The following is an 18912-nucleotide window of genomic DNA, read 5'->3' on the forward strand; positions in this document are numbered from 1 at the left end:
GGAAACGGCTGAACACTTGATACTTTTCTGTAAAGGGCTTCACCCTACAGTGGAAGGCAGCGGGGCGGACTTACCCAAGGCATTGGGGTTTAGGGATAGTGAAGGGAAAGTGGATTTTAAGATGTTAGAAGTAACCAAGCGAAGGTTAACTGATTGGTGGCTAAAAGCAAGACAGGAGTAAAATTTCACAAGACATGGCTAGGTGGCTTAAGCCACCGCCCGATGTAAAGGGTTCAGCCGTATCCATCCATCCATCCATCCTGGGTGCCTGTATTGATCGGTCATCCGTAGTTCATCAACCCTGCCCCGCCGCGGTGGCTCATTGGTTAGGGCGCTCGACTACTGATCCGGAGTTCCCGGGTTCGAACCCGACCGCGGCGGCTGCGTTTTTATGGAGGAAAAACGCTAAGGCGCCCGTGTGCTGTGCGATGTCAGTGCACGTTAAAGATCCCCAGGTGGTAGAAATTATTCCGGAGCCCTCCACTACGGCACCTCTCTCTTCCTTTCTTCTTTAACTCCCTCCTTTACCCTTCCCTTACAGCGCGGTTCAGGTGCCCAACGATATATGAGACAGATACTGCGCCATTTCCTTTCCCCCAATACCAATTATTATTATTATTATTAGTTCATCAACCCGCCAAACCAGAAAGCGTTCAGGGGATTTAGTCCAACACGGCGTGCAGAATGTGCATGCGGATACCGGTGAGCGATATCAGCAGAACCTGATAGCTGCTATTTTCTGTGCGCTACATAAATTAAATAAATAAAACTTGAAATCCTTGGCATAATGTGAAAATATCGCACGCACGTCAAAAGAGCTCAGGCCTGACTGTGAATCAGTCCGCATGCTATATACTGAAACTGCAAAATATATTGCACTCGTAACCTAGCTCATTCGGCATTTGTAGCTTTATTGTCAAAGAAAGTAAGGCACTCTAAAATCGGTGTCACTCATGAGCGAAAGAGCACATGAACGACCTACACGACATATGCAGCACGGAAATTAGACCTCGCTTTTCTCGCTAAAATCCCCACGCTGCAATCAAGAATACACTTAGGAAAGGAAGTTTAGGAGAGTGAGTTGACGGGCTAGTTGGTATCGCATGTTGTAGGAACAGCGCTAAGAACAGGACAGAAGCGCCCGTCCCTGTGCTTCCATGTTTGACTTCTGTCCTGTTCTTAGCGCTGTTCCTACACCACTTAGGAAAGCTTGAGTTGCCTCAATGTCGCTGTCCTGTTGCCCATTTCTATTTTCTTTGTTTTGCAGTATTGAAGCATTCTCATTTGCACATATAGTAGCTAGTGTAAAAACAGCCATAATTGTCTTCTGGGGATCAGGGCAAGGAAGGATCGACTGTAGCTTTCGTCAGCGCACGGCGATGCATCATCTCCGAAGCGATGGAACTCGCGAGTCAGCCGTCAAAAATAGATAAAAAAAATTGAGCAGCAAATAGAAGTAATAAAAGATTAAGGATATAAAAAATGACACCGAACACATGGTGGCTTCGGCTTCGCCGCAGCGCTCCTGTGCCATGCGCTGCAGCAACACCCCCCCCCCCCCCCCCCCCCCGCACAAAACTATGAATAGCTCGGCTGAGTGACGTCTACGACCCTTGTCGACACGACTGGAGGAGATAGGTTTGGCGGTGCTGTCAAGTGGTCAACATTGATGATAATAATAATAATAATTGGTTTTTGGGGGAAAGGAAATGGCGCAGTGTATCGTTGGACACCTGAACCGCGCAGTAAGGGAAGGGATAAAGAAGGGAGTGAAAGAAGAAAGGATGAGAGAGGTACCGTAGTGGAGGGCTCCGGAACAATTTCGACCACCTGGGAATCTTTAAAGTGCACTGACATCGCACAACACATGGGTGCCTTACCGTTTTTCCTCCATAAAAACGCAGCCGCCGCGGTCGGGTTCGAACCCGGGAACTCCGGGATGCGCTCAGCTTTCGAAAAGTATACGCTTCTGACACCATCTATAGTTCGAGTCGATGGCAGCCGCAAGAGCTAGAAGGTAAAATGTTCGGTGACACTTCAAACAAGTAGTTGAAGGCGCGCGATGTGGTGTTTGAAGAGGATGATTCCTGAAGGCCCTCCTCTGTAGACGTATCTTGGTTCGCCGCATTCTCTTGAGGACCGTCGAGTACGTGATTCGTGAAGAACATATGACGTACGTTTAATTGGCACCGGAATATCGTGCCTCTCAGCAGGCATTTTCCGTTCCTTCCTGACTTCCGACAGGTGTACAGAGCAGTCAGGGAACCTTGTTGGCACCGCGTCTTTCGCAAGACACGCTCACTGCGGTGTACATACGAGTACGTGGCTTCCCACGTTTTCGACACGAGATGAGGCTCGAAATGCTTCTCACATAAATAGTCTGAAGGCTGCAGCAAACGGTCCTTACGTGGGATGGCATTTCTCCCCAGCTTCGTCATTTGGTGCCGAAAACAGCGACAACTAACTTTTCTTTGCACGAGTTGTAGCCTGTCGTGCATCGCGGAGCAAGTCACTTTCGTCCCATATTGTCGAAGCACTGAAGCACCGGCGACAGCACCGTGCTCCACCAGAATCAAAATACAGTCATATTTCAGTCAAAGAACAACAATACAGACCGAAATGGAAGTCCGTGCCGAAGAAAACTTATGTTCAACGGCACGTTCACTGCAAACAGACGACGACGACACAAAACGGCGGGAGGGCCCGCTGTTGTGTGCCTCAATCTGTCCGCAAGTAGCGAAATTGAGAGACGCTTCGCGCAAAGTTCGGAGCACAGGACAAGCGGCGCTGTTGGTACACCTTACACGAAATGGAGAAAGCGAACTAGAAAATTGACAAGCAAATATCTGGACAGCAGTAAGGGGGCAAATCAGCATTTATCGGTTAAGAAAAAGGTTAAAGGAACAGAGAGAGCTTTGTGGAAAACAGGGATGCTGACGAAATCGGCACTGGAAACATACCGGACCTTTAAACAGGAAATTGTCAAAGAAAATATCTATGATAATTGTAGGGGAAGTTCTTTGTTGTTTGAGGCCAGGACTGGAGTTTTGCGGACTAAGACGTATAGAGTCAGGTACCAGGAGATAGACACTTTGTGCATTGCGTGCGGAGAGGAGGAGGAAACGGCTGAACACTTGATACTTTTCTGCAAAGGGCTTCACCCTACAGTGGAAGGCAGCGGGGCTGACTTACCCAAGGCATTGGGGTTTAGGGATAGTGAAGGGAAAGTGGATTTTAAGAGGTTAGAAGTAACCAAGCGAAGGTTATCTGATTGGTGGCTATAAGCAAGACAGGAGTAAAATTTCACAAGACATGGCTAGGTGGCTTGAGCCACCGCCCGATGTAAAGGGTTCAGCCGTATCCATCCATCCATCCATCTATTCTTGCACCGTGCCATAAAGTTTCTTACTGTTAATAGTAAGAAACTCTATGGCGGTACGGGCCCCTGCGGTAAGCGAAGCACGGGCGTGAACATATATATTTGGCCCACTTCAGACTTTCCAGGCAGCTGATGCCGTTACTGGTGCAGCTGTGAGCAAAAAAAGCTTGATAAAAAAAAAATGGCGTTGAGCGATTACAGCGCTATTTTTTGTGCAGCGGTAGAAAGGAAACGTTCTTTCATTCGTGCTCGTACGAGTGTGCATACACGAACTGTCGATTTGGTTTAGCGTGTGCTTTTTGTTTCTATTTATTTTTCTAGGCACTATAATCTGGGTGTCTGGTGGAGCCTGTCGAGACCGTTTTATTAACTATACATTTCCCTTTATACTATAAATAATATCCTCGAACAAATGTAAACGCATAGTTTTTTTGTTTTGCTTGTGTTTTGTGACGTAACCGGAACTTCCGCTGCTGCAGATTGGCCTCATCTGAAAATCTGGCCGAGCCTGTCGGCCTGACGCGAGTGGCTGTGGTTGTTTTGCTCTGTAGTTCAGCAGTGTCTTGGGTGGAGATATATTTTCTAACTGATCCTCCCTTCGTACGAGCATGGTGCGAAACTAGTCTGCTGTCAGGACCAACCATCTCATCGTGTCTGCGTTCCTTTTCCACAATTCCGCGCTACGGTTGTTTCCTTCGTCCACAAACCTCTGTGGCGGGCGTCGGGAGACGTAGTGCGGTGTGTAGCGTGTGACCATCTTCCCGGTACTCCCGCTACGTTCGGTGCCGTGTTGGTATTCCGCTGGGGCTTCTGCAGATGTTGTGACTCGTTCCAAAAGGGCGGCCAGCTTCACGGATTGCTGCGCCCACCGTGGTCGATGAAACTACCGGCGGCTTCGCTCGAGGTAAGCTCCCGAACCCTGTAGCTGTCTAGCTGAGCGAGCGGTTGCGTAAAGTTGATCTTGCCTTTATTTCTGTCATCAAACCTCTGAGTTCGTTTTCCGTTTGCCCTGCTTATTTTTCGCAGTGATCCGGAAACGTGGCATGGATGCCGGCCAACGATGGACAAATTCGCCGTCGATCTAGACAAAGTGCTCGATGAACTCGAGCAGAGTGAAGGTGGGCGTTAAAAGGCTGTACGGGCGACTTATTTACTACTCCAGTCACACGCGCGTCAACAGCGAACGAATCGGAGGCGTGACTTGTTTGGGATGAGAATGTTTGAGATTATCGCTTCGCCACTACTTTTATGGATCTGCGAGGTTAAAGCTGGCAGCCTGGGACGCTGGAAAGCGCGAAGACGGTAGATGTAACACTCCGTGACAGTTTGTTCATTCGCCTTTAGTACTGCTGTGCAGCGTCGGTTCCTTAATCCCTTCAATGACAAACTTATCTTACTGATTGTTTAGAACCGGCACTAGGCCGCTTGCAATCAACTGCGCCTATCGCAACCTTATCATCGGAAACTGGTCCAGCGTTGATTGCTGAAGAAAGACGGAGGACCGGCTCCAAGGCTTTAGCCTGGCCTCGTGAAGTCTTTTATCAGGAAAAATGACTAGATGTTCCAGAAAGCCAGTATATTAGCACACATTTCTGCTTTATGGCACAGCCTTAATTGTACCTCTCTTCCCTCTATCCTTTCTGCCTGTTTATTTCATTTCGCCAGTCTGCCTGCGGTCTCTTTATTTCCGGGGCCCCCGTAGCGATGGCAGATGCTGGGGCTAGAAAAAAAACTTTCCTTCCTTTTTATAATTATTTCTTTTCTTAAATAAAACACTTCTACTACAACCTTCAGAGCCCCCATGACATATGCAGTTGAACTTCTTTTCCTGCCTTATGGAAAAGCAAAACATCGGTAATCCATCTCGTTTTCATTCACTGTTAACGGATATTACACCACAATAATTCTATCCATATGATGGTTTTGAAAGTAATATGCTCGTACTCATTAAAGCAATCAGGATTCTTGTCCCTAAGGCCCATACATTTTCAAAGAATGGCTCAAGCTTTTAGGCTGCTTGTCTTGGTTGTGTATCACTGAGCTGAAATGGCTGTTCTGTCGTGTTGATTGGAAGAGGCCTTACATGTTCTTGCATAGCTTGTCAGTGTTATTGCCTTTGCTTTTGCCTTACTTAGCCAGAAAGGGCTACTTCTTAAGAAAAGGAAAGTTAAAAGGTGATTGTTTTGTCAATCTTTACAGGCTTGCTGTCGGAAAGGCTTCGCGAGGCCCAGTTTCCTGCCTTAAAAGCATCCGGACCCACCACCCAGCCAAATTCCAAGTGTCAAAGGCTTCGCGAGGCCCAGTTTCCTGCCTTAAAAGCATCCAGACCCACCACCCAGCCAAATTCCAAGTGTCGCGGTAACGTGCCACACTAGAATGGGGACCACAGCATTGCGCCACCTTCTTCAGTCATTGCTTCTACCACTACACTGCTACTGACGGATCCCAAGAAAGCCCCTCCTGAAGCGCCATTGCACACAGAAAGAAATGCTAAGAATGGGATGATAAACATACCAACGAGTGCTGCTGAAATGCCCACTGCTCACCTGCAAGATCGTGTCGATTTCCCTGGCGCTCCAACCACGACCCACGTCATTGGTCATGACAAGCCCACAGTGCCGGTTAGTGATCCCAACCAAAGCAGCTGTTTGAGAGACTTTGCTGAGCGACCTGGCTACTCCTCGAGACAGCTGTCTTCTGCAGTGCCTCCAGATGATAATGCCCTTGCAGAAACTTGTGGTGTATCTACTCTTCCCGCTGCCAACAGTCATGAAAGTGGTGGTGGTGGTGCTAATTTGTACTGCAGGCAAAAGGATCAACACGATGATGGGGCGCAGCCGTGGACGACCTGTGGTGTACCTGAGCAGTCAGTGCCCTGTGCAGAATCGAGAACATTACCCGCAGCATCAGAACCCATCTTAGAAGGGGTTTGCAGTGATGGTGCTTCTAATGCAGTGCTTCCAAAGAGCTCAGTTCTGGAAGAGAGCTTTCAGGGACCTGACTTGCTTTCCTTAAGTCCTGTTGAATATTCTAATGCATCTGACTGCCCTGGAGCCCCCAAATCATTGATTATCCTCTCTCCTGACAGTGCAGAGATGCAGAATGTAAGCAGCCCTGAGCAGCTGGTTAGCAGAAACTTAGTGCAAGATGGCAGAGCGATCCATGATTCTTCACTGCTTGATAGTGTTAGCTACCTTCCTCGGGTTGAAGCTGCCATGCCCAGCAGTGGTGTTGCAAAAGGCAGCTCTGTCTGAGACTCTAGGGAATTACCGGGCGACAGTAGTTTGCAGGCAGTGGCCGCCATTTGCCGGAGGCAATAAACCTATATCTGTATCTGATGACAGGTCCAGTAAGCAAGAAAGTAGTAATGATCTGATGTCTAATGCACGGCAGGCATCAAAGCCACCTGCTGTTCCTTGTTTAAAGAGGACAAAAGACCAGTCGCTTCTTGCGGATCTGTCTGCATGCTCGAAAAGTGAGCAAAACTCACAAGGCGCCCATCAATCTTGTCCAGATGCATTGACAAGACCCACTGCTGGAGATGACGCCCAAACGTCTGGGACAGCCCATATTTCGAGCTGTGGTCCATCTATGTTGCTTTACAACCAGTCTTCCAGTCCCACTGACAGCACGAACTTACAAGAACTTACATGTAAATTAGCGACACCCAACACCACGGAACCCAAATTTTTGCAGACTTCCGAGTTGCCTGTATAGCCTGTACGAGTGGACGTGTCCAGCGCACGGCTTTGCTTACTGGGCAGCCATCTCCAGTATGATCACATCATTACCAGGACATGCAGGTCTTGGTGGCAATATTAGGGCGGATGCCCTTGCTCGAGATTATACTAACCGAGCGGGGCACACCGACTCTACTTTCTACTCCCTCTCAACCCATTTTTCAAGCCGCCTGGAGACCCTCTGGCGAAATAGGTTGTCTCTACCCCCCACCATATAAGGAAATTTACCTGGAGGACTCCCACCACCTAAGAGGTTTCCAAACACTTACTTTTCCCAATCTCCACCACCTGCACCGCATTCACTCAACATTATGCGCAGATACATGTCCTCGGTGTGGCGAAATTTCCACATTCACGCAGATTACATGGACATGCTCAGCTAAACTGAACCACTTAAAGCTGCACAACGTGGCGCTGGAGCAGTGGGAGATGACGCTGGCCAGCGGCACCTTGGAATGCCAGGAGGTGCCAGTCGCCATCGCTAATGCGTCGGCGGAAGCCAGTAGTCTCTTGGACTGAGTACCCACCCACAATCCGCTTTGGTCTCCTTCTTAGAAATAAATGTTTATTCCCTCTCTCTCCACACAAACCCTTTTTGCAATCTTGCTTGAATGTTTCGAATGAAATACGCCAGGCCATAAATACATCTCCATACGACGTGTTTTTATCGGATATGTGTTTTTATAGGGGAGGCGACAGGTTGCGTACGCTTGCATCCCGACATTTTATTGCATTGATTGAGCTAGACGGAATTACTATCAATGCTATTATTATGGAAAATTATTATGTATGTTTGCTTCAACAACCCTTCCCTCCCCATTTTTTTTTTTGCTCTTTTTGCTATACATTATTTATACGCTCGTCACCTTAACCGCAACGTTCACACTGTTCCCCAAAGGAATAAATTTCCGCCCTAACAGAACCGTTCAGTCAATTTTTCTCTTTTTTTTACTAAAACAAGGTTCCCGCAGTCAGTTGCTCCGTGCTTGAAGGACCAAATACTGGTGAACCGAAAGACTTGCTTTAGAGCATGCCTGAGGCAGAGGACCATGCGGAGAAGTCCACACCTCGTGGATTCGCAGTTCCGCAAAATGCGGCAAGTTACGAAACCGAAACAACAAACATCTACTCGTTTTTGGAGATGGTATTTGCGTGCATTTCCTACACATCCTGTAAGGCCAGAAAAAAAAACGGAACTTGTCGGGCCTTTCCTGACTGGCTAGGATTTCACGATCGGCCGCAACTGGCTTACACAAGCACGAAAGCGAGCGCTGCAAAGAACCGTTATCTCCGCCCTAAGTTCTAACATTCGATTTAGCTAACGGCCCAGGGAAGGTACGCGACGTGAACGATCGCGGTGAACAAAAGATTATTGCGACATTGCAGATCCTCGGCGAAATCTGTGATCGTGCAAACAAATTTGTGTGATGCGCGGTCGTGTGCACTGCCTACAAAAGGCGCCCAAAACTTGTGTAACTTTACCGAATCGAAGCATTTTCTCGAGACCCCTCCGCTCCACACTTCTCATTACGCGGCGATCGCGCGAACACTACGTGTCCCGACGCCCGCTAGAGAAGTTTGTGTACGAAGGAAACAACCGTAGCGCGGAGCACAGAAAATGGACGCAGAGACGATGAGATGGTTGTTCGAAAATATGTTTCCACCGAAGTCATTGCTTAACCACTCAGCCACACAAACACAGCCCCTCGGGACAGGACCGGCCGGAGTTTCAGATGAGGCCATTCTGCAGTTGCGGAAGTTCCGGTCACGTTACTAGTCATGCTAAACAAAAAAAAAAAATACGCGTTTACGTTTGTTCGAGGATGCTATTTATTGTATGACCTGAAATGCATAGTTAATAAAATGATCTGGACAGGCTCGACCAGACACCCAGATTTTAGTACGTAGAAAAATAAATAGAAATATAAGCACACACTAAACCAAAGTCAGTTCTTGTATGCCCACTCGCACGCGCACGAATGAAGAACTTTTTCTTTCTACCGCTGCACAGCCTGTAGCGCTGTGTAAGATTACGGTGTAAGATTAGAGTGGTGTTCAACGAGCGCTCTGCAGGTGGCGCAGTCCGATAAAAAGTGGGTGAGGATAAAAACAGTGTCGAGCATCTGACAGAGCATGAAAAATATGTAATGAATAAAGCTAGTAGGAATGCAGCTGTCATGAAAAATAGGGCACTGTGGAATTACAATAGGTATGAGGTGGTAAGAGGGATCTGGAAAGGGGTGATGGTCCCTAGCCTGACCTTCGGGAATGCGGTCCTGTGTATGAGGCCAGATGTTCAAGCAAGGCTGGAAATTAGGCAACGGGGAGTAGGGAGGTTAGCTTTGGGAGCACATGGCAATACACCAAATCACGGGGTACAGGGTGGTATGGGATGGGCGTCTTTCGAGAGCAGAGAGGCTAGCAGTAAGATAGCATTTGAGGAACGATTGAGAAGGCAGAAGGAAAAGCGGTGGGCTAGGAAAGTTTTCAGATACCTGTATATAAAGAATGTTGACACGAAATGGAGAAAGCGAACTAGAAAATTGACAAGTAAATATCTGGACAGCAGTAAGGAGGCAAATCAGCAATTATCGGTTAAGAAAAAGGTTAAAGGAACAGAGAGAGCTTTGTGGAAAACAGGGATGCTGACGAAATCGGCACTGGAAACATACCGGACCTTTAAACAGGAAATTGTCAAAGAAAATGTCTATGATAATTGTAGGCGAAGTTCTTTGTTGTTTGAGGCCAGGACTGGAGTTTTGCGGACTAAGACGTATAGAGTCAGGTACCAGGAGATAGACACTTTGTGCATTGCGTGCGGAGAGGAAGAGGAAACGGCTGAACACTTGATACTTTTCTGCAAAGGGCTTCACCCTACAGTGGAAGGCAGCGGGGCGGACTTACCCAAGGCATTGGGGTTTAGGGATAGTGAAGGGAAAGTGGATTTTAAGAGGTTAGAAGTAACCAAGCGAAGGTTATCTGATTGGTGGCTAAAAGCAAGACAGGAGTAAAATTTCACAAGACATGGCTAGGTGGCTTGAGCCACCGCCCGATGTAAAGGGTTCAGCCGTATCCATCCATCCATCCATCCATCCTGGGTGCCTGTATTCATCGGTCATCCGTAGTTCATCAACCCTGCCCCGCCGCGGTGGCTCATTGGTTTGGGCGCTCGAATACTGATCCGGAGTTCCCGGGTTCGAACCCGACCGCGGCGGCTGCGTTTTTATGGAGGAAAAACGCTAAGGCGCCCGTGTGCTGTGCGATGTCAGTGCACGTTAAAGATCCCCAGGTGGTAGAAATTATTCCGGAGCCCTCCACTACGGCATCTCTCTCTTCCTTTCTTCATTAACTCCCTCCTTTACCCTTCCCTTACAGCGCGGTTCAGGTGTCCAACGATATATGAGACAGATACGGCGCCATTTCCTTTCCCCCAATACCAATTATTATTATTATTATTAGTTCATCAACCCGCCAAACCAGAAAGCGTTCAGGGGATTTAGTCCAACACGGCGTGCAGAATGTGCATGCGGACACCGGTGAGCGATATCAGCAGAACCTGATAGCTGCTATTTTCTGTGCGCTACATACATTAAATAAATAAAACTTGAAATCCTTGGCATAATGTGAAAATATCGCACGCACGTCAAAAGAGCTCAGGCCTGACTGTGAATCAGTCCGCATGCTATATACTGAAACTGCATAATATATTGCACTCGTAACCTAGCTCATTCGGCATTTGTAGCTTTATTGTCAAAGAAAGTAAGGCACTCTAAAATCGGTGTCACTCATGAGCGAAATAGCACATGTACGACCTACACGACATATGCAGCACGGAAATTAGACCTCGCTTTTCTCGCTAAAATCCCCACGCTGCAATCAAGAATACACTTAGGAAAGGAAGTTTAGGAGAGCGAGTTGACGGGCTAGTTGGTATTGCATGTTGTAGGAACAGCGCTAAGAACAGGACAGAAGCGCCCGTCCCTGTGCTTCCATGTTTGACTTCTGTCCTGTTCTTAGCGCTGTTCCTACACCACTTAGGAAAGCTTGAGTTGCCTCAATGTCGCTGTCCTGTTGCCCATTCCTATTTTCTTTGTTTTGCAGTATTGAAGCATTCTCATTTGCACATATAGTAGCTAGTGTAAAAACAGCCATAATTGTCTTCTGGGGATCAGGGCAAGGAAGGAAAGACTGTAGCTTTCATCAGCGCACGGCGATGCATCTCCTCCGAAGCGATGGAACTCGCGAGTCAGCCGTCAAAAATAGATTAAAAAATTGAGCAGCAAATAGGAGTAATAAAAGATTAAGGATATAAAAAATGACACCGAACACATGGTGGCTTCGGCTTCGCCGCAGCGCTCCTGTGCCATGCGCTGCAGCAAACCCCCCGCGCCCCCCCCCCCCCCCCCCGCACAAAACTATGAATAGCTCGGCTCAGTGACGTCTACGACCCTTGTCGACACGACTGCAGGAGATAGGTTTGGCGGTGCTGTCAAGTGGTCAACATTGATGATAATAATAATAATAATAATAATAATAATAATAATAATAATTGGTTTTTGGGGGAAAGGAAATGACGCAGTATCTGTCTCATATATATCGTTGGACACCTGAACCGCGCAGTAAGGGAAGGGATAAAGAAGGGAGTGAAAGAAGAAAGGATGAGAGAGGTACCGTAGTGGAGGGCTCCGGAATAATTTCGACCACCTGGGGATCTTTAAAGTGCACTGACATCGCACAACACATGGGCGCCTTACCGTTTTTCCTCCATAAAAACGCAGCCGCCGCGGTCGGGTTCGAACCCGGGAACTCCGGGATGCGCTCAGCTTTCGAAAAGTACACGCTTCTGACACCATCTATAGTTCGAGTCGATGGCAGCCGCAAGAGCTAGAAGGTAAAATGTTCGGTGACACTTCAAACAAGTAGTTGAAGGCGCGCGATGTGGTGTTTGAAGAGGATGATTCCTGCAGGTCCTCCTCTGTAGACGGATCTTGGTTCGCCGCATTCTCTTGAGGACCGTCGAGTACGTGATTCGTGAAGAACATATGACGTACGTTTAATTGGCACCGGAATATCGTGCCTCTCAGCAGGCATTTTCCGTTCCTTCCTGACTTCCAACAGGTGTGCAGAGCAGTCAGGGAACCTCGTTGGCACCGCGTCTTTCGCATGACACGCTCACTGCGGTGTACATACGAGTACGTGGCTTCCCACGTTTTCGACACGAGATGAGGCTCGAAATGCTTCTCACATAAATAGTCTGAAGGCTGCAGCAAACGGTCCTTACGTGGGATGGCATTTCTCCCCAGCTTCGTCCTTTGGTGCCGAAAACAGCGACAACTAACTTTTCTTTGCACGAGTTGTAGCTTGTCGTGCATCGCGGAGCAAGTCACTTTCGTCCCATTGTCGAAGCACTGAAGCACCGGCGACAGCACCGTACTACACCAGAATCAAAATAGTCATATTTCAGTGAAAGAACAACAATACAGACCGAATTGGAAGTTCGTGCCGAAGAAAACTTATGTTCAACGGCGCTTTCACTGCGAACAGACGACGACGACACAAATCGGCGGGAAGGCCCGCTGTTGTATGCCGCCATCTGTCCGCATGTAGCGAAATTGGGAGACTCTTCGCGCAAAGTTCGGAGCACAGGACAAGCGGCGCTGTTGGTACACCTTACTATTCTTACACCGTGCCATAAAGTTTCTTACTGTTAATAGTAAGAATCACTATGGCGGTACGGGCCGCTGCGGTAAGCGAAGCACGGGCGTGAACATATATAGTTGGCCCACTTCAGATTTTCCAGGCAGCTGATGCCGTCGCTGGTGCAGCTGTGAGCAAAAAAAGCTTGATAAAAAAAATGGCGTTCAGCGATTACAGCGCTACATTTTGTGCAGCGGTAGAAATTAAGAAAACGTTCTTCATTCGTGCTCGTACGAGTGAGCATACAAAAATTGTCGATTTGGTTTAGCGTGTGCTTCTATTTCTATTTATTTTTCTAGGCACTATAATCTGGGTGTCTGGTCGAGCCTGTCGAGACCATTTTATTAACTATATATTTCCGTTTATACTATGACTAATATCTCGAACAAATGTAAACGCATAGTTTTTATTGTTTTGCTTGTGTTTTGTGACGTAACCGGAACTTCCGCTGCTGCAGATTGGCCTCATCTGAAAATCTGGCCGAGCCTGTCGGCCTGACGCGAGTGGCTGTGGTTGTTTTGCTCAGTAGTTCAGCAGTGTCTTGGGTGGAGATATATTTTCTAACTGATCCTCCCTTCGTACGAGCATGGTGCGAAACTAGTGTGCTGTCCGGACCAACCATCTCATCGTGTCTGCGTTCCTTTTCCACAATTCCGCGCTACGGTTGTTTCCTTCGTCCACTAACCTCTGTGGCGGGCGTCGGGAGACGTAGTGCGGTGTGTAGCGTGTGACCATCTTCCCGGTACTCCCGCTACGTTCGGTGCCGTGTTGGTATTCCGCTGGGGCTTCTGCAGATGTTGTGACTCGTTCCAAAAGGGCGGCCAGCTTCACCGATTGCTGCGCCCACCGTGGTCGATGAAACTACCGGCGGCTTCGCTCGAGGTAAGCTCCCGAACCCTGTAGCTGTCTAGCTGAGCGAGCGGTTGCGTAAAGTTGATCTTGCCTTTATTTCTGTCATCAAACCTCTGAGTTCGTTTTCCGTTTGCCCTGCTTATTTTTCGCAGTGATCCGGAAACGTGGCATGGATGCCGGCCAACGATGGACAAATTCGCCGTCGATCTAGACAAAGTGCTCGATGAACTCGAGCAGAGTGAAGGTTGGCGTTAAAAGGCTGTACGGGCGACTTATTTACTACTCCAGTCACACGCGCGTCAACAGCGAACGAATCGGAGGCGTGACTTGTTTGGGATGAGAATGTTTGAGATTATCGCTTCGCCACTACTATTATGGAGCTGCGAGGTTAAAGCTGGCAGCCTGGGACGCTGGAAAGCGCGAAGACGGTAGATGTAACACTCCGTGACAGTTTGTTCATTCGCCTTTAGTACTGCTGTGCAGCGTCGGTTCCTTAATCCCTTCAATGACAAACTTATCTTACTGATTGTTTAGAACCGGCACTAGGCCGCTTGCAATCAACTGCGCCTATCGCAACCTTATCATCGGAAACTGGTCCAGCGTTGATTGCTGAAGAAAGACGGAGGACCGGCTCCAAGGCTTTAGCCTGGCCTCGTGAAGTCTTTTATCAGGAAAAATGACTAGATGTTCCAGAAAGCCAGTATATTAGCACACATTTCTGCTTTATGGCACAGCCTTAATTGTACCTCTCTTCCCTCTATCCTTTCTGCCTGTTTATTTCATTTCGCCAGTCTGCCTGCGGTCTCTTTATTTCCGGGGCCCCCGTAGCGATGGCAGATGCTGGGGCTAGAAAAAAAACTTTCCTTCCTTTTTATAATTATTTCTTTTCTTAAATAAAACACTTCTACTACAACCTTCAGAGCCCCCATGACATATGCAGTTGAACTTCTTTTCCTGCCTTATGGAAAAGCAAAACATCGGTAATCCATCTCGTTTTCATTTACTGTTAACGGATATTACACCACAATAATTCTGTCCATATGATGGTTTTGAAAGTAATATGCTCGTACTCATTAAAGCAATCAGGATTCTTGTCCCTAAGGCCCATACATTTTCAAAGAATGGTTCAAGCTTTTAGGCTGCTTGTCTTGGTTGTGTATCACTGAGCTGAAATGGCTGTTCTGTCGTGTTGATTGGAAGAGGCCTTACATGTTCTTGCATAGCTTGTCAGTGTTATTGCCTTTGCTTTTGCCTTACTTAGCCAGAAAGGGCTACTTCTTAAGAAAAGGAAAGTTAAAAGGTGATTGTTTTGTCAATCTTTACAGGCTTGCTGTCGGAAAGGCTTCCCGAGGCCCAGTTTCCCGGCTTAGAAGCATCCGGAACCACCACCCAGCCAAATTCCAAGTGTCGCGGTGACGTGCCACACCAGAATGGGGACCACAGCATTGCGCCACCTTCTTCAGTCCTTGCTTCTACCACTACACTGCTACTGACGGATCCCAAGAAAGCCCCTCCTGAAGCGCCATTGCACACAGAAAGAAATGCTAAGAATGGGATGACACACATACCAACGAGTGATGCTGAAACGTCCACTGCTCAACTGCAAGATTGTGTCGATTTCCCTGGCGCGCCTACCACGACTCACGTCATTGGTCATGACAAGCCCACAGTGCCGGTTAGTGATCCCAACCAAAGCAGCTGTTTGAGAGACTTTGCTGAGCGACCTGGCTACTCCTCGAGACAGCTGTCTTCTGCAGTGCCTCCAGATGATAATGCCCTTGCAGAAACTTGTGGTGTATCTACTCTTCCCGCTGCCGACAGTCATGAAAGTGGTGGTGGTGCTAATTTGTACTGCAGGCAAAATGATCAACACGATGATGGGGCGCAGCCGTGGACGACCTGTGGTGTACCTGAGCAGTCAGTGCCCTGTGCAGAATCGAGAACATTGCCCGCAGCATCAGAACCCATCTTAGAAGGGGTTTGCAGTGGTGGTGCTTCTAATGCAGTGCTTCCAATGAGCTCAGTTCTGGAAGAGAGCTTTCAGGGACCTGACTTGCTTTCCTTAAGTCCTGTTGAATATTCTAATGCATCTGACTGCCCTGGAGCCCCCAAATCATTGATTATCCTCTCTACTGACAGTGCAGAGATGCAGAATGTAAGCAGCCCTGAGCAGCTGGTTAGCAGAAACTTAGTGCAAGATGGCAGAGCGATCCATGATTCTTCACTGCTTGATAGTGTTAGCTACCTTCCTCGGGTTGAAGCTGCCATGCCCAGCAGTGGTGTTGCAAAAGGCAGCTCTGTCTGAGACTCTAGGGAATTACCGGGCGACAGTAGTTTGCAGGCAGTGGCCGCCATTTGCCGGAGGCAATAAACCTATATCTGTATCTGATGACAGGTCCAGTAAGCAAGAAAGTAGTAATGATCTGATGTCTAATGCACGGCAGGCATCAAAGCCACCTGCTGTTCCTTGTTTAAAGAGGACAAAGGACCAGCCGCTTCTTGCGGATCTGTCTGCATGCTCGAAAAGTGAGCAAAACTCACAAGGCGCCCATCAATCTTGTCCAGATGCATTGACAAGACCCACTGCTGGAGATGACGCCCAGACGTCTGGGACAGCCCATATTTCGAGCTGTAGTCCATCTATGTTGCTTTCCAACCCGTCTTTCAGTCCCACTGACAGCACGAACTTACAAGAACTTACATGTAAATTAGCGACACCCAACACCACGGAACCCAAATTTTTGCAGACTTGCGAGCCGCCTGTATAGCCTGTACGAGTGGACGTGTCCAGCGCATGGCCCTGCGTACTGGGCAGCCATCTCCAGTATGATCACATCATCACCAGGACATGCAGGTCTCGGTGGCAAGATTAGGGCAGATGCCCTTGCTCAAGATTATACTAACTGAGCGGGGCACACCGACTCTACTTTCTACTCCCTCTCAACCCATTTTTCAAACCGCCTGGAGACCCTCTGGCAAAATAGGTTGTCTCTACCCCCACCATATAAGGAAATTTACCTGGAGGACTCCCACCACCTAAGACGTTTCCAAACACTTACTTTTCCCAATCTCCACCACCTGCACCGCATTCACTCAACATTATACGCATATACATGTCCTCGGTGTGGCGAAATTCCCACATTCACGCAGATTACATGGACATACTCAGCTAAACTGAACCACTTAATGCTGCACAACGCGGCGCTGGAGCAGTGGGAGATGACGTTGGCCAGCGGCACCTTGGAATGCCAGGAGGTGCCAGTCGCCATCGCTAATGCGTCAGCGGAAGCCAGTAGTCTTTTGGACTGAGTGCCCACCCACAATCCCCTTTGGTCTCCTTCTTAGAAATAAACGTTTATTCCCTCTCTCTCCACACAAACCCTTTTTGCAGTCTTGCTTAAATGTTTCGAATGAAATACGCCAGGGCATAAATACATCTCCATACGACGTGTTTTTATCGGATATGTGTTTTTATAGTGGAGGCGACAGGTTGCGCACGCTTGCATCCCGACATTTTATTGCATTGATTGAGCTAGACGGAATTACTATCAATGCTATTATTATGGAAAATTATTATGTATGTTTGCTTCAACAACCCTTCCCTCCCCATTTTTTTTTTTTTGCTCTTTTTGCTGTACATTATTTATACGCTCGTCACCTTAACCGCAACGTTCACACTGTTCCCCAAAGGAATAAATTTCCGCCCTAACAGAACCGTTCAGTCAATTTTTCTCTTTTTTTTACTAAAACAAGGTTCCCGCAGTCAGTTGCTCCGTGCTTGAAGGACCAAATACTGGTGAACCGAAAGACTTGCTTTAGAGCATGCCTGAGGCAGAGGACCATGCGGAGAAGTCCACACCTCGTGGATTCGCAGTTCCGCAAAATGCGGCAAGTTACGAAACCGAAACAACAAACATCTACGCGTTTTTGGAGATGGTGGTATTTGCGTGCATTTCCTACACATCCTGTAAGGCCAGAAAAAAAAAACGGAACTTGTCGGGTCTTTCCTGACTGGCTAGGATTTCACGATCGGCCGCAACTGGCTTACACAAGCACGAAAGCGAGCGCCGCAAAGAACCGTTATCTCCGCCCTAAGTTCTAACATTCGTTTTAGCTAACGGCCCAGGCAAGGCACGCGACGTGAACGATCGCGGTGAACAAAAGATTATTGCGACATTGCAGATCCTCGGCGAAATCTGTGATCGTGCAAACAAATTCGGGTGATGCGCGGTCGTGTGCACTGACTACAAAAGGCGCCCCAAACTTGTGTAACTTTACCGAATCGAAGCATTTTCTCGAGACCCCTCCGCTCCACACTTCTCATTACGCGGCGATCGCGCGAACACTACGTGTCCCGACGCCCGCCAGAGAGGTTTGTGTACGAAGGAAACAACCGTAGCGCGGAGCACAGAAAATGGACGCAGAGACGATGAGATGGTTGTTCGAAAATATGTTTCCACCGAAGTCATTGCTTAACCACTCAGCCACACAAACACAGTCACTCGGGGCAGGACCGGCCGGAGTTTCAGATGAGGCCATTCTGCAGCTGCGGAAGTTCCGGTCACGTTACTAGTCATGCAAAACAAAAAAAAAATACGCGTTTACGTTTGTTCGAGGATGCTATTTATTGTATGACCTGAAATGCATAGTTAATAAAATGGTCTGGACAGGCTCGACCAGACACCCAGGTTTTAGTGCGTAGAAAAATAAATAGAAATATAAGCACTCACTAAACCAAAGTTAGTTTTTGTATGCCCACTCGCACGCCCACGAATGAAGAACGTTTTCCTTCTACCGCTGCGCAACGTGTAGCGCTGTAATCGTTCACTGTCATTTTTTTTTTATCAGGGCTTGTTTGCTAACAGCCGCAACGGCGAAGACATCAGCTGCTTTGCGAAATTTGAAGTGGGCCAACTGTATGCGTTCACGTCCGTGCTTCGCTCACCGCAACGTCCCGTGCCGCCCATAAATCACGGTGTAAAGGCGCGCTCACACTAGCGGGAAGCTTCCCGCGCCGGCACAGCGTCAACGTCGACGCTGCCTCGCAGCTCCTCGGAATGACGCTCACACTACGCGCGTTTTCTCGCTGCGGTTGTCTTGGAATGTGGAGAGAGGAGGCGCTGAGGGAGGACCCGAACGAGCAGAAAGAGAAGGGGATAGTCACGTGACACTAGAGAAGACTGGAAAGCGCACCCTGCTAGCTCCCCTCCCGTCGCCCTGGCAAAGCAGCCGCCGAGTGCCCCG

The 18912-nt window shown here is 48.3% G+C and overlaps 1 protein-coding gene and 1 long non-coding RNA gene across 2 annotated transcripts; both read left to right on the forward strand.

Moving 5' to 3' along the window:
• The first annotated feature begins 3879 nt into the window (after nucleotides 1-3879).
• Nucleotides 3880-7698, forward strand: LOC144109984 (uncharacterized). The gene is made up of 3 exons (XR_013309665.1): nucleotides 3880-4283; nucleotides 4406-4497; nucleotides 5579-7698. It is a non-coding gene; the product is annotated as an uncharacterized LOC144109984 (long non-coding RNA).
• A 5581-nt stretch (nucleotides 7699-13279) lies between these two features.
• LOC144110275 (uncharacterized) lies at nucleotides 13280-17386 on the forward strand. Its single transcript, XM_077643116.1, has 3 exons — nucleotides 13280-13698; nucleotides 13821-13912; nucleotides 14994-17386. The coding sequence occupies exons 2-3, from the start codon at nucleotides 13855-13857 to the stop codon at nucleotides 15971-15973; spliced, it is 1038 nt and encodes a 345-aa protein (XP_077499242.1). The 5' UTR covers nucleotides 13280-13698; nucleotides 13821-13854; the 3' UTR covers nucleotides 15974-17386.
• Nucleotides 17387-18912: the final 1526 nt, after the last annotated feature.

The sequence above is a fragment of the Amblyomma americanum genome, chromosome 11 (assembly GCF_052857255.1).
Source record: "Amblyomma americanum isolate KBUSLIRL-KWMA chromosome 11, ASM5285725v1, whole genome shotgun sequence".
In the NCBI taxonomy this organism is placed as follows: Eukaryota; Metazoa; Arthropoda; class Arachnida; order Ixodida; family Ixodidae; genus Amblyomma; species Amblyomma americanum.